Source organism: Sorex araneus, chromosome 5 (assembly GCF_027595985.1).
Source record: "Sorex araneus isolate mSorAra2 chromosome 5, mSorAra2.pri, whole genome shotgun sequence".
Lineage (NCBI taxonomy): Eukaryota > Metazoa > Chordata > Mammalia > Eulipotyphla > Soricidae > Sorex > Sorex araneus.
Genome location: NC_073306.1, coordinates 196,227,826 through 196,242,756, shown reverse-complemented (window position 1 = coordinate 196,242,756; position 14,931 = coordinate 196,227,826). Strand labels below are relative to the sequence as shown.

Genomic DNA, 14,931 nt, shown 5'->3' with positions numbered 1-14,931 from the left:
CTCAGTAGCTGATCTCAGTCTCACATATTTTCCTCAGTGGGCCAGTCGCCCTTCACGTGGGTATTAAGGATCATCATGTTGTTATCTACAAGAGCACTTAGAAAGTAAATGTAGAAATAAGTCCCAAATCATACACTTCCAGAAGAGTTATTAAGGTAGCTTTGGATAAAGTGCTATGTTTGTCTTTAATGTGCTGTTTTCTCGCAGTCAATCAGCCTTATAGAAAGAGGAAACCCGTCGAGGAGCCTGGAAAATGTGTGCCGCTGGGCTTGCCAGCAACAAAAATCTGATCCCAAACACTCTGAACACCATGACCATGCAATTTTCTTAACTAGACAAGACTTTGGACCTGCGGGAATGCAAGGTATTTCCACTAATATGTAGAAGAACAACTTAAGGACATGACTTTTCAAAAGCAATTCTCAATCTGGGACTTGGTTCAAATACTCACATCGGCACCACTGCGTTTCACCACATAAGCCATGCTTCTATTTTCTTTTCTTGCCAGTAGCTTCTGTCGGATTCACATTGTTAAATGCCACTTAGAAACTACGATCGATTCTGCTTGCTTTTCAAATAATAGTGTACATTTGGGGTCTGATGAGGATGCTGTAAAATGTGGCCCGTTAGCTATTTGAAGTGGGAAGGGAGAGGTATGAAAAATGAGCACTGCCAGTGAGATTTTCTTCCAAAGTCAGCTTCAATTTGTCTAATAATTTTTGATGTAGATTTTGGGGGAGAAAGTATATTTATGATTTTCTTTTCCAAATTGCTGGAATTTCTGGCCCCTCCATGGGATTGAAGGACTGCTCACGACACCCGACAGGAGTGAGTTGGTGGACAGGAAAGAATGATAACCTCAGGCAGCTCTTTAACTCAGACAAGGAGAAAATTCCAACCCTCTGAATCTCTTCAGGCCCCGTTACCTGTGGCTTTCCCAAGAGAACATGGCACAATGTTAGCAGCAAAATAATACTGTCTCTGTTTCCTGGAAGAATCCCCCACTCTCCCCAGGCAAAGGTCCAGTAGTAATTCTTAACGGCTTTTCTCGTAAAGTGAAAATAAAAGTAATTGTTATTCTCCACAGGATATGCGCCAGTCACTGGCATGTGTCATCCGGTGAGAAGTTGTACCCTGAATCACGAGGATGGTTTTTCATCGGCTTTTGTAGTAGCCCATGAAACTGGCCATGTGTAAGTCACAGCTTTAATGCAAAAAAAAAAAAGTCTTTTCTTCCCAGTTTCTCTCAGTATTGTTCCCATTTGGGGCAAAGTGCATGCCAGCACGTAACTCTCTTCCCTGCCAAGTGTGAGTTCTGTGAAAACAGTCAAGGGGTCATTCACTAAAACTAAATGAGTGACCGGCTTACAGACACTTAGAGAACCAGAGAAGCGTTTCTTGGCAAGTTGCTGTCTCTTTCACTGCGTGTCACTCCTCAATAAAAGCCACGTAGTTTGGAAAATGTGTGACTGCCTTGTCATCATCTTCAAAATTGAGATGAAATGAAGCGGTGGCCCCTGCGATTCTCACCCGGGAGCTTTGCTTTTTGTCTTCTAGGTTAGGAATGGAGCACGATGGGCAAGGCAACAGGTGTGGCGATGAGACCGCCATGGGAAGCGTCATGGCTCCCTTGGTGCAAGCAGCCTTTCACCGCTACCACTGGTCCCGATGCAGTGGCCAAGAGCTGAAGAGATACATTCAGTAAGTCCCTTCCTGCTTGTCCTGAAAACGGCCATCTTAGAGCAGAAATTCAGACAGGAAACTGATTCTTAAGATCTTGCTCATCACAAAAATATTGGTAAATGAAAGCTGCTGTTTACAATAAATATTTCCTTCTGACTCAGAGCCTTTGACCCCAAGATTACATCATGCAATCACGCTACTTTAAGTCATAAGTTTAAAACTTAAGGCCTTTGGGGGCTGGAGTGGTAGCACAGCAGGAAGGGTGTTTGCCTTGCACTCGGCCAACCCAGGTTCGATTCCCAGAATCCCATACGGTCCCCTGAGCACCACTAGGAGTAATTCCTGAGTGCAGAGCGAGGAGTAACCCCTGTGCATCGCTGGGTGTGACACAAAAAAGCAAAAATCAATCAATAAATAAAACATAAGGCATGTTAAAGTGTCTTTCCTTTAAAACTGATTTTCTTAAAAACTTGACTTATTTTTGGAATGCTTAATGTAGGGTCAAATTTGAGGCTCATTAGAAGTTGGTCATATGATGTCTGTATAAACAGGAGGGGTTTCAGGATCTGCCCTGTCACACAGGCTGGGGAATGTGGCAGCAGAATGTTGACGAAGGCCAGGAGTAGGCCTGCCTCAGCTCTGCTGTACCGCTAAGCCTTTCTTGGTTTATTTTCCCAGCATGAATAGGATCAAGGATTTCTTTCAAAATGAAACTGAGACCAACAAAAAACATATTAAAATGTGTATTTTTGGAGCCAGAGAGATAGTGTGGCGGGTAGGGTGCCTGTCTTGCAGACAGCCACCTGGGATCGATCCCCAGCACCTCAGGTGGTCCTCCAAGCACTAGCTGGGGTAATTCTTGAGTGCAGAGCCAGAAGTAACCCCTGGGCGTTGCCAAGTGTGATCCACCAAAATATTAAAGTGTGTATTATTTTGTGATCTGATGAAATTCTAGAGTATATAACCCAAGAATAATTTTCTGTCATCCTGCTCTAAATCGACATTTAACTATATGCAATGTCTTTTTCTTCCCATAGTTCCTATGACTGTCTCCTTGATGATCCTTTTGAACATAATTGGCCCAAACTCCCAGAACTTCCCGGAATTAATTATTCAATGGATGAACAATGTCGCTTTGACTTTGGCGTTGGTTATAAAATGTGCACTGCGGTATGTTGCTCACAGTCAGTTTAGACTTTGCATCTTGAAATCTATTTGCATAACTGTTGTGTGGCGAATTTTAAAGATTCACTTGTGCTAGTATGAGAATATCTACCAGTGATTTTTGTCTGTTGTGTCACTATGACAAAAGCTAAATGTTTTAAATATACTATCTTATTCAATTCAGTGACAGATTAGAAGGGAGTTGGTATACCTTTACTTTATAAATGAAAAATCCCAAGATTTACAGAGATTAAGAGATCTGCTTATAGCGTTGGCCCACTCAATAAGGGAACTGGACACAGAAAGCAAGTTTGTTAACAGACCCCAAAACTATGTTTGTTTTATTACCTTTGTTTTGATGATCTGAATAGATGAATTTTACGCTTCAGATGGTTCATTTTTATTTATTTAGTTGGTCAGTATTCCATGTAACTGTGACCAAGAGAAATCAAAGATTGTATGGCATGACAAAAATATGGTCTCCACATTCAGATTGGGAGTCCTCAGGTCTGAATCTGACACTTTCTAGATGACTTTACTTACTTTACTCCAGTTCTCTGGTTTAATTTCCTCAAGTATAAAATGTGGATTATGATAACATTTATCACACAGGGTTGGTGTAAGTATTATATTGTTAATGTATCTAAATGGCTAAACACAATACAGAAACACAATTCATGCTTGATGAAAGAAGACCAGTAAATAAAGCATAGTAAATGCTTGACGGACTAAAACCAGTATTTTCTGTTTCTCTTAGAGATATATTTCATTAGAGATATTAAATATCCACATTGATATTTAGTAATTTAGTAGTTTATTTTTTTAAAGATTTTTTTATTGAATCACTGTGAGATAGACTCTTACAAAGCTGTTCATGATTAGGTTTCAGTCATACAGTGCTCCAACACCCATCCCTCCACCAGTGTATATTTCCCAGCACCAGTGTCCCAGTTTCTCTCCCATCACCCCACCCACCCCCCAGCCTGCCGCTATGGCAGGCACTTCTCGCCCCCCTCTCTCTCTCACACACACACATACTCTCTCTCTCTCTCTCTCTCTCTCTCTCTCTCTCTCTCAGTCACTCCCTCCCTCCCTCCCTCTCCCTCTCTGCTCTTGGAAATTGTGGTTTGCAATACAGAAACTGAAAAAGTTATCATGTATACCCATTTATCTACTTTTAACACTCAGTTCTTGTCCAGCATGATCATTTCCAACTATTATTGTCATACTGGGCCCTTCTCTATCTTACCTACCCTCTCCCCCCTCCACACACTTATGGTAGATTCAAATGATATTAGTTTTCTACTGTATATTTCTCTTATACACCACAAATGAATACAGTCATTCTATATCTGTCCTCTCCTTCTGACTCATTTCACTCAGGATGATACTCTTCATGTCCATCTATTTATAGGCAAATGTTATACCTTCATTTTTTCCTAACAGCTGCATAGTATTCCATTGTGTAAATGTGCCAGACTTGCTTCATCCGTTCATCTGTTCTTGGGCACTCAGATTGTTTCCAGATTCTGGCTATGGTGAATAGTGCTGCAATGAACATAGGAGTGCATTTCTGCTGTGTATTTTTGGGCCCCAGTGTATATTCCCAGAAATGGCATTGCTGGATTAAATTGGAGCTCAATTTTTTTTTGAGGAATGTCCACATTGTTTTACAAAAAGGTTGGACCAGCCAGCATTCCCACCAATGGTGAATTAGTGTCCCTCTCTGTGCCAGCACTGGTTGTTCTTTTTCTTTTGGATGTGTGCCATTGTCTGTGGTGTGAGATGATATCTCATTGTTGTTTTGATTTGCATCTCCCTGTTGATTAGTGATGAGGGGTTTTTTATGTCCGCATTGGCTATTTGAATTTCTTCTTTGTGGACATTTCTGTTCGCTTATCCTCCACACATTTTGATGAGGTTGTATGTTTTTTTCTTGTAAAGTCTACCTGTGCCAGGATATCTTTAATATTAACCCCTTATCAGAAGGGTATTTCCCATTCTATAGACTGTCTTTGTATCTTGTTCACTGTTTCTTTTGAAATGAAGGAGTTTCTTAGTTTAATGAAGTCCCATTTGTTTGTTGTTGCTTCCTCTTGCTTGGTCAGTGGCATTTCATCTTTGAAGATACCGTTAGCTTCAGTAGTGTAAAGGGTTTTGCCTACATTTTCTTCCATGTACCTTACGTATTTGGGTCTGATGTTGAGGTCTTTAATCCATTTTCATCCGATTTTTGTGCATAGAGTTAGATAGAGGTCTGAGTTCATTTTTTGCATGTATCTGTCCTGTTTTCCCAGCACCATTTGTTAAAGAGGATTTTCTTGCTCCACATTCTTGCTCCCTTATCAAAGATTGAATGATCATATATGGGGGGGGTGTCAGTATATTCTACTCTATTGGTATATACCTCTGCAGGTCTGTCTTTATCCCAATACTATGCTATTTAATTACTAGTAGCTTATTTTTAAAACATGGTAGAGAAAACAGGGGCTTTATATTTGCAGTGAAGTGTATATGTTAAGGCAAAAGAGAAATCATTTTTTCCTCCACTGGAAAGAAGCTGATCTGCCATTTGAAATAGTCCAGGGACAGATATCTGCAGCCAATTTATCTATCTGTAAACTGTCAGCACTGTATCCACTGTTAGCTCCTAATTACCCGAGTAATAACTTAGATATGGCTATTCAAAAGCTTTGGCTTAATGCTGTGAAAATATATCATTTCCACCCTAACTAAGAAAAATTAGAACAAAAATTCCAGATCTGAAGAACAGTGTGATGGTTACATTAGAAAGAAAGAAGGGAAGTAATGAGCATGCACAGTATGTGTATGTGCTTTCATGTAGGCGTAGACATTATGATCTCTTCAAAAAACATAAAACTTTCTTAACAGCAAGAAAATCAAAAGTGATTCTGGTTTGACTCTTTTGCTGTCTCACTGAAACCATAATAACAGCCCTGCCTTGTGACACACATTTCAATCATGGCTTGTTCTGAGTACCAGATAGAAGTCTGAATGATACTTAATAAACTGCATGAATATTTTGTGATTTTTTTTGTCCCTGGAATAGAATGTATATCTTGGATAGGAAGGTGGGAATTTCTGTGTTGTCAGCCCATTAGCATCAGCTGACGAATTTCTACCTTCAGAGATAAAGAGAAAGCATTTTTATAGTTTGAGAACTGCCAAACCATTGAAACCAAGTTTAATATATCTTTTGCTTATTTGCTTACTTTATAAATCTTTAGATGTATTATAATTATGCTAACTTGCTTACACTACTGTTGACATTGTGGTCTTGGTGTACACGACTAGCCCTGTGCCCTCCCACCAAAGTGCTCAAGCCCTTGTCCAAGACCCTTGTGAAGTATTTATTAATTAAAACATTGGTCTTCTTCTTGAATGCTTTATCTGCATCTGTGGATGTCACCACAATTCTTATCTTTACTTTTATTAATATGGTACATCATATCTATTGATCTTATTTCTTGAGCCATCACCCGTGTAAATGTGGGGAAAACACATTCGATTGTGATGCATTGTTGCCATTTAATATATTGTTAAATTTGGTTTGCTAAAAATAATAACATAAAATAAAACATTGGTCAAGGAACATAAACAATGGACAGTAATTAAATCCATATCTCCTTGCTTGCTGCCTCCTACTATGCTGTTCTCAGCTATGTTATGATTATAATATTAGGGGGTCTTTTTATTCATTTTTAATTTTTTTATTAAGGTGCTTGATTTACAAAGTTGTCCTTAAAAATTCTATTATATGGAGAAATATTGAAAAACCAGTTAGAGAATTTCAGGCAAATCATTTATATTATTTTATTATCTGATATTTTAGAAAATATCAGAATAAATATTCGCTAGTTGGAATTCTCAGTATTTTTTTTTTCTTTTGTGAAGAGTGAGGGTTGGACCACACCTCGAAGTCCTCAAGGGGACCAAACAGATCCAGCACATGCCAGGAAACAGCCTTAACCCCTATGCTATCTCACCCCAATGGTGTTTTTTTTTTTTTAGTTTTGCACTAAATTGAAATGAAATGATCCAGAAATGTGGGATGTAGGTACTATCGTAGAGAAACAGGGTTAGGCTCCTTTGCCATTCTATCTGTGTTTGATTGAGATTTTGATCATCTCTCTTCCTCCTAGTTCCGAACCTTTGACCCATGTAAACAGCTCTGGTGCAGCCATCCTGATAATCCTTACTTCTGTAAAACTAAAAAGGGTCCCCCACTTGACGGAACTGAATGTGCTGCTGGAAAAGTGAGTATATGTAGTTCTACAGTGAAGATGCAAGGTCTGGTGTATAATAATCATCTTTAAAAACCTGAGATATTATGAGAATATCTGCATTGTGTTTTTTATGGACACTATAGTTTCATTATAATGCACTGCACTGCACTGTAGCACTGTCCGTTGTTCATCAATTTGTTCGAGCAGGCACCAGTAACATCTCCATTGTGAGACTTGTTACTGTTATTTTGCATATCAAATACACCACAGGTAGCTTGCCAGGCTCTGCCATGCGGGTGGGATACCCTCAGTATCCCGAGAGTATCTGGAGAGTTTGCCAGGCTCTCTGAGAGGGATGGAGGGATCAAACGCGGGTCGGCCATATGCAAGGCAAACGCCTACACGCTGTGCTATTGCTTCAGTCCATGATAATGGACTAGCGTTTTTTCTCCCCTATGGCTGCCCGAACAAATGGCCACAAACAAACACGGTGTTTTAAAACAGTAGAAACTTATTCTGTCATAGTTCTGGAGGCTACAAGTCCAGAAACAGTTTCATGAAGTTAAAATCAATGTGTGGATAGGACCAGGCACCCCATATTTTCCCAAGATTCTTGTGGCGATGCTGTTCCTGGCTTCTTTCAGCTTCTTTTAGCAGCTGGCATCCCTTGACCTGTGACTGCATTACTCTAATCTCCAGTATCTACCCTCGTGACTTTATTAGCCCCTTCACTTCTATGTGCCCCTTCATTTCTATATGCGAATCTTCTGTCTCCTATAAAGATACATGTGATGGACTTAGAGCTTACCTAGATAACCCAGCACAATCTCCCCATCTCACCACTCCTTAATTTAATCACATATGTGAAGACCTTAGTCCATGCAAGATAACAAACATCAGTTGGGCATTCACCTTTCATGCGGCTGACCCAAGTTCGATTCCTCCGCCCCTCTTGGAGAGCCCGGCAAGCTACCGAGAGTATCGAGCCATGCAGCAGAGCCTGGCAAGCTACCTGTGTGTATTGGATATGCCAACAACAGTAACAGTAAGTCTCTCAATGCGAGACATTACTGGTGCCCGCTCGAACAAATCGATGAGCAACAGGATGACAGTGACAGTGACAGTGATAGAATCTGACAGCATTGGGACCGCCATTCCTCTCGCTCCTGAAAATAGGAAGCTGAAGCTCAGCAGAATGACTGGGCCTCTGCTAGTGGGATCTGATTTACTTGCTGGCACCCCTCTCCTTGTGAGAGTTGTACAAAAATCAAGTCCTGTGAACTTATTCAGAGTATTTGGCCTTGCTTCTTGGGGAAAGATGCCCAGAAGTTTTAAATCTCTAATTGTGTAGTCAAGATCGAATGCTCAGAAACTGGCCCCATGCCAAGCTATGCTACCAAAGATCACCAAAACCAAAACACAGGCATATTAAGACTCAACTTGAAGTGCCTCGACTGGTTTAGAAAGAAGGTACTGTAAGCAGGGCCAAAAGCTGCAAGGAAGATTTAAAAAACTCCTAGCTCTTTGAAGTCCTTTCAGACTCGAAGGTGTATAAACTGTACTTACAGTGAGAATTACAATAGAACCTTTATTTATATTTAAGTGTTAGAAACATAATAGTGAACATTATATTTAATGTGCTGCTTCAGGAAAATTCAGTAATTGATTAAAGAAAAAAATCAAAAAGCAAAAATTAGTTGATTTATATGGGCTTTATAAGAGCAGTATTATGTGAATAAACTATGAACACCCAACTTCTCTAAATATATTTGTGTGATATTCAAGTTTATCAGTTAAGTTTTAGGAAATGCTTAATATTTCATTAAACAAATCAAAATGATCAAAGGGAAGGGCCCGAGGGATAACACAGTGGATAGGGGGCTGGCTTGCATAGAGCTGACCGGGGTGCAACCCCTGGTGCCACACAGGGTCCCCCGAGCCCACCAGGAGTGACCCCTGAGCACAGAGGCAGGAGGAAACCCTGAGCTCAGGTGGTAGGGTCCAAACACGAAACCAAAACAGAAACAAACAAAAATGATGGAAGAGAAAAGAACTAATACTTTAGAGCTCTACTGTCTTTTGGGCATTGTGAGTTGTGTGGCTCTATACTAATAGGCTTCTAAATACTTAATTTATATTAATAATAAATATTTAACACTACTAATAATGTATACTACTCACATTCCAATTTTCCTCATGAAATGTTAAATATAATATAGCTGACCTATCTGTTTCTCAGAATCACTGTGGACAAATATATATATATATATATATATATATATGTATATATACACACACACGTATATATAAAAGTTCTTTGACAACTAGGACTGGAGCAATAGCGTAGCGGGTAGGGCGTTTGCCTTGCACACTGCCAACCTGGGTTCGATTCCTCTGCCCCTCTCTGAGAGCCTGGCAAACTACTGAAGTATCCTGCCCACACAGCAGAGCCTGGCAAGCCACTCGTGGCATATTCGATATGTCAAAAATAGTAACAACAAGTCTCACAATGGAGACGTTACTGATGCCTGCTCAAGCAAATCGATGAGCAACAGTGACAGTGATACAGTGACAACTAGGTATATATTAGATAAGTTATATAAATTATTTTATAATTGTAGAAAAAGTATATATGTATAATGTATAATATTTTATATGTGTAATGTATATTTCCCTTTAAAAGTTCTATAATACTTTACATGTACTATAAAAAGTTCTATATTTTACATGTACTTCGTGGACAAGGACTAAAATGAAAAATAGCTGCAAGTTAGATGCTTAGTTATTTTTATGGTATTTTATGCTGTTAAATATGTCATTTAGAAATGTTTCTGAGTGCTATTCCTTTATTATAATTTTTATGTGTAAAATTATATGTTATGCCGAAATTATTCTTCTTAAAGTGTACCTTATTGTTATGATTATTTTGGGATGATTTTCAATACATTTTCAACTAGAGAGATAAAAGAAAGTAAACTTTTCAATTGATGGTGCTTATAAAACAACTTTCAGCATATGTTCAATTATCATAGTTGCCTTTTGTCATTCTCCTAAGTGGTGCTACAAGGGCCATTGCATGTGGAAGAATGCTAATCAACAAAAGCAAGATGGCAATTGGGGCTCATGGACCAAGTTCGGTTCCTGTTCCCGGACGTGTGGAACTGGGGTTCGTTTCAGAACACGTCAGTGCAATAACCCAATGTGAGTATGGCTCCTTCCTACAACCTGGTTACTGCTTCTTCAACATAAGGATGTTATATTCTGTTCCACGAAGTACATGTAAAATACATGTGTATGTTGTATACATCCCTGACAATCAATCTGAAAAGAATTCTCAGTGAAGAGGGTGAGAGGCTCTGGGAAAGAGTCCAGCTACTTGAAGAAACTGATAGTTAAGGAGCCGAGTTAGAAAGCAGATCCTTGTGCTCTGAGGAGCTAGTACTGGTGCTTAGTTCTGCAGCAGGAAGCTCCTGCCTCAGTGCTCGGCAGCACCCACCTCCGAGGCTCTCTGACTCCACAGGTAGGCGAGAAACTCTTCAAGCAATGCAAGCAAAGGGTCAGGGAACTGGGGAGACTTTGTCCTTCATTCACTGAAACTAAATGTACTGAATCCCTTTTGTGTGCTCAGAAAACTTTTGTTTTCCAGAGGGAAAGAATCATAATATAAAATTTAGGACATTTTCTTTTCTGGTCTAGAGCTTTCCATGTGAGTCACCCCTTCTCTCTGTCTCTCACAGGAGAATGACTCTGAGCATTTCTTTTGTAAAAGTGTTGGAGTCCAATAACTGCCTTCATAGGAAGACATGACCGTCTTAGTAACAAAAAATGAAAACTTTATGAAATATAGTAATATATGTGTACTATTATAAAAGCAATTGGATATCACCAGATGCTGTATATGAAGGAAAATAACTGAAGTGCCCATTTACAGATGATTGGATAAAGGGCTTGTGATCCTTTACGCATAATACAATACACACAAATACACATATGCACATATGCACACTAGAATACTATTCAGTTATAACAAGCAAAAGAGGAAATCCTGCCCTTTGTAGCAATGTGGGTGGACCTGGAGGAGGGCATTATCCTCATGAAATCAGTCAACAGAGACATACTCCATATACAGTAACCTCTTTGACTGTAAGAGTACTGAAAGGGAAAAAGGAAGAGAAATAGAGAAATCTAGTATTTCAAGCATTTAATTGTATAGTGAAGAATGTAATTGGACTATTCATGATTAAAGTAATACTATAGTATACACATGCTAATTTTTTAATGATGAGCAGATGAAGCATACTTATAGTGCAATGTCACCTCCATAAAAAATACACTGACATATTTAATTCTAGTACTGATTTTTTTTGGCTTTTTGGGTCACACCCAGAATTGCTCAGGGGTTACTCCTGGTTCTGCATTCAGCAGTTACTCTTGGAGTTGCTTGGGGGTCCATATGGGATCCCAGGGATTGAACCCAGGTCAGCCTACCTGCTGTACTATCACTCCAGCCCACTAGCCCACTGATTTTTTAGGACAATGTGATTATTATTCTCATTTTACATTTGAGGCACAGTATTTGGTCAGAGTTTCTTTGGGTTGCATATGTGTATTTTGCACATGGTAGAAAATACAATTTTCCAAAATCCATGTATATGATTTTCATTTCTTGTTCTACATACTGTTGGGAAAGTTGATTTAAATGAGATTTTTTTTTTAATGCCTTCCCCTCCCCTACCACATCCCAGAGAGAGGATAGTGCTTTAGGGCAGGAACTGCAGTGAGGAAGTGTAAGTTCATTCACTTTGCTGGCAGCTCAGAAACTGGCTCTCAGCCCTCCAGCGCTGTGTCTGCAAGCTTCAGTTCTGGGCGCGAGCCAGTGGCCTTTTCAAATGTTGTCTTTTCTCTAGGCCCATCAATGGCGGTCAGGATTGTCCTGGTGTTAATTTTGAGTACCAGCTTTGTAGTACGGAAGAATGCCAGAAACACTTTGAGGACTTCCGAGCTCAGCAGTGCCAGCAGCGAAACTCCCACTTTGAATACCAGAATAGCAAACACCACTGGTTACCATACGAACATCCCGACTGTGAGTATTCACCCATTCTTGGCTTGCTGCATGGATCTTAAAGTTCAAACTGCCAACGCTGCTGGGGCTCTTGAGCCCTACTTGATAAGTTAGAAAACTTGATGATTCGAGGAGTTACATTAGTTCCCCCCGGGTTGCCAAGGATAAAGCAAACATGCTTCTGTCTTCAGAGATGTGAGGATTGTGGAATAGGTCTTGGCAAAACACGCTACCACACACCTCTGAAAAGAACAGTGGAAAGTCACACATTGGAGTGATGTTGAGTTTCCTTTTTCCACCAGAATCCTTCTGCTGCTAAACGCTTTGGAATTTTATGCTCGTTCCATTCTGAATAGCTGGAGAAAAGAATAGTTGTTACTGTTGTCAGATTTTACAATTAAATAAGGACAAAGGAGCAGACTATATTTAATAACGAATGATACTTTATAACATTTTACATGTGTACTGTATACTAGAGAATACAGAGAATGTGGATACAGAATGATGTACAAGAAAAGGACTAAGTGATTGGTGGTCTTTCATGCTCAGTGAAAACTGGAATTCAGAGGAATATCTTCACTTATATTTAAATGTGCTGATTTTTTTCTCAGTGTAGTATAATTTGATGAACATGCTTACTGCTGTGAATAGAACTCTATACCTATGCTTTTGTTTTGTTTCCTTTAATATTAATTATTATAAGTTGAAAAATTTTTTGAATTTTTTTAATTTTTGTTGAGTGAAGACAAAAAAAACTCAACAAAATGGTAGGTATATTTTCAATTTATGTAAAGGTGATTAGAGTCCACCTCAAAGGCCCCCTTAACTCTCAGAGAGCCTGGCAAGCTACCGAAAGGAGAGTATGCCACTTTGCACGGCAGAGCCTGGCAAGCTTCTTGTGGTGTACTGGTATATGCCAAAAACAGTAACAACGATGGTCTTATTTCCCTGACCCTGATAGAGCCCCCAATATGCCATTGAGCTACACTAGCATGAGACAGGGATTAATGGAGATGTTACTGGCACCTGTTCATGCAAATGGATGAACAATGGGATGACAGTGATGCAGTGATATTGTATACTAGTTCTTCAAAATGCATGAGAGAAATTCCCTTTCAATTAGATCTTTTTTAACCTCCAGAATTATCAGTTAGATCTCTTCAATTGGAATCTTACCACCTTGCCTTTTATTTGGATGAATAATATACTTTACTGATCATCCTGTGATTTAAGACACTGCTAAATTCAACTTAATAGCGTTTTTCACTGTTTGGTTTTAAGGCCACACCAGGCAGTGCTCAGGGATTACTTCTAACTCTGTGCTCAAGGATCACTTCTGGCAAAGATCAGATATGGGGTGTCAGGGATTGAACCTGGGTCAGCCACGTGCAAGGCAAACACCCTATCCGATGTGCTCTCTCTGCAGTTCCTTATACTCTTTTAAAAGAATGTGCAGGGCCAGGAGACAATACAGTGGTTAATGCTCTTTTCTTATACACAGGCAACTCCAGTTTGATCTCCAGCATCTGATATGGTCACTGAAGCACCTTCATAATTGGTCCCTTAGCACAGAGCCAGGGGTAAACCCTAAGCACAGCTGGGCGAGGCCCCTAAACAAACAAACAAAATCAGTAAGGGTAAAATGCAATTTTAGGAATCCAAAGTCACAGTGCATTAAGAAGAAATATATTATTTTGGCTTCTCTGGGGAGCTGTCACATATATTACATTTTTAAATCAATGGGCACCTGTAAGATCCAAAAACTAGAGTAAGGCATTGCTTCAAATGAAAGAGAAACCCTTTTAACTCTCCAGGTATCATAAAAACTAAATTGGTTCTGTGCTAGAATTTACTGAAGACCTTTGAATAAGTCTAAGGTGACCATATAACCATATTTACCTAGGACAGTTCCAGTTTACGCCTGTTCTGTAAACTTATTAATAGAGTCTCCTTTCACTCTCAAAGCACAGCAGTTTAGATGTCAAATAATTTGGTCACCCTAGTTAAAAACACCCGAGTTTAAAAAAACTCAGCCAAATACGCATACCTTTCCCCTACGTTTTACTAACTTATTTATTCAGTGTTTTGTTTTCAGAAAACCGCACTGAAACGGCTTCATATTTCAAGAAGAAAACAAACTCGTGACTGTTGAAACATACCTCCATGTATTAGTAGCTGATTTAATCTTCTGCTTTCTTGGCAGCCAAGAAAAGATGCCACCTTTATTGTCAATCCAAAGAGACCGGCGATGTCGCTTACATGAAACAACTGGTACATGATGGGACTCGCTGTTCCTACAAAGATCCGTATAGCATATGCGTACGGGGAGAGTGCGTGGTGAGTCAAGCTCCCCCCCCACCCCCGTAAGAGCTTACTACTACTGAAGTATGCTATTCTACTTATAGTTCATCTACATAGTTTCAAAAAATAACTTCTACTGATCTGTGAAATCACATTATATCCAGAGAGTCTACAAATAGACCAGTAGCTAAAATTTGGATGAAATTGCACTTATAATATCAATTCTTGGTCACTGGCAGAATCGGTTTTTAAGTAATTTTCCTAATTTCCAGCCAAATGCTTTTCTAAATTACTCTGTTGCCTCTAGGCTGGGAATACAACTTGGGAATAATGTCTTCGCTTTCAGTTATTTTTGTAGTAGTTATTTAAAAACAGGGTTTTTTTTTATTGTTAATGCTAAAAGTATTTTATCTTTTGGTTTTTTTTTTAGGGGTTGTTGGGGGGTGGGAACACACCCTGTGGTGCTCAGGATAA

The 14,931-nt window shown here is 39.4% G+C and overlaps 1 protein-coding gene across 2 annotated transcripts in view; it reads left to right on the top strand.

Moving 5' to 3' along the window:
• Nucleotides 1-14,931, top strand: part of ADAMTS3 (ADAM metallopeptidase with thrombospondin type 1 motif 3) — a 231,854-nt gene that overhangs the window by 188,658 nt on the left and 28,265 nt on the right. For both annotated transcript variants that reach the window (XM_004617908.2, XM_055138716.1), the window contains exons 7-14: nucleotides 208-364; nucleotides 1,088-1,193; nucleotides 1,558-1,701; nucleotides 2,721-2,853; nucleotides 7,011-7,124; nucleotides 10,150-10,295; nucleotides 12,002-12,177; nucleotides 14,360-14,493. In XM_004617908.2, the coding sequence (XP_004617965.2) occupies nucleotides 208-364; nucleotides 1,088-1,193; nucleotides 1,558-1,701; nucleotides 2,721-2,853; nucleotides 7,011-7,124; nucleotides 10,150-10,295; nucleotides 12,002-12,177; nucleotides 14,360-14,493 (1,110 nt within the window). The remainder of the gene's footprint in view (nucleotides 1-207; nucleotides 365-1,087; nucleotides 1,194-1,557; nucleotides 1,702-2,720; nucleotides 2,854-7,010; nucleotides 7,125-10,149; nucleotides 10,296-12,001; nucleotides 12,178-14,359; nucleotides 14,494-14,931) is intronic.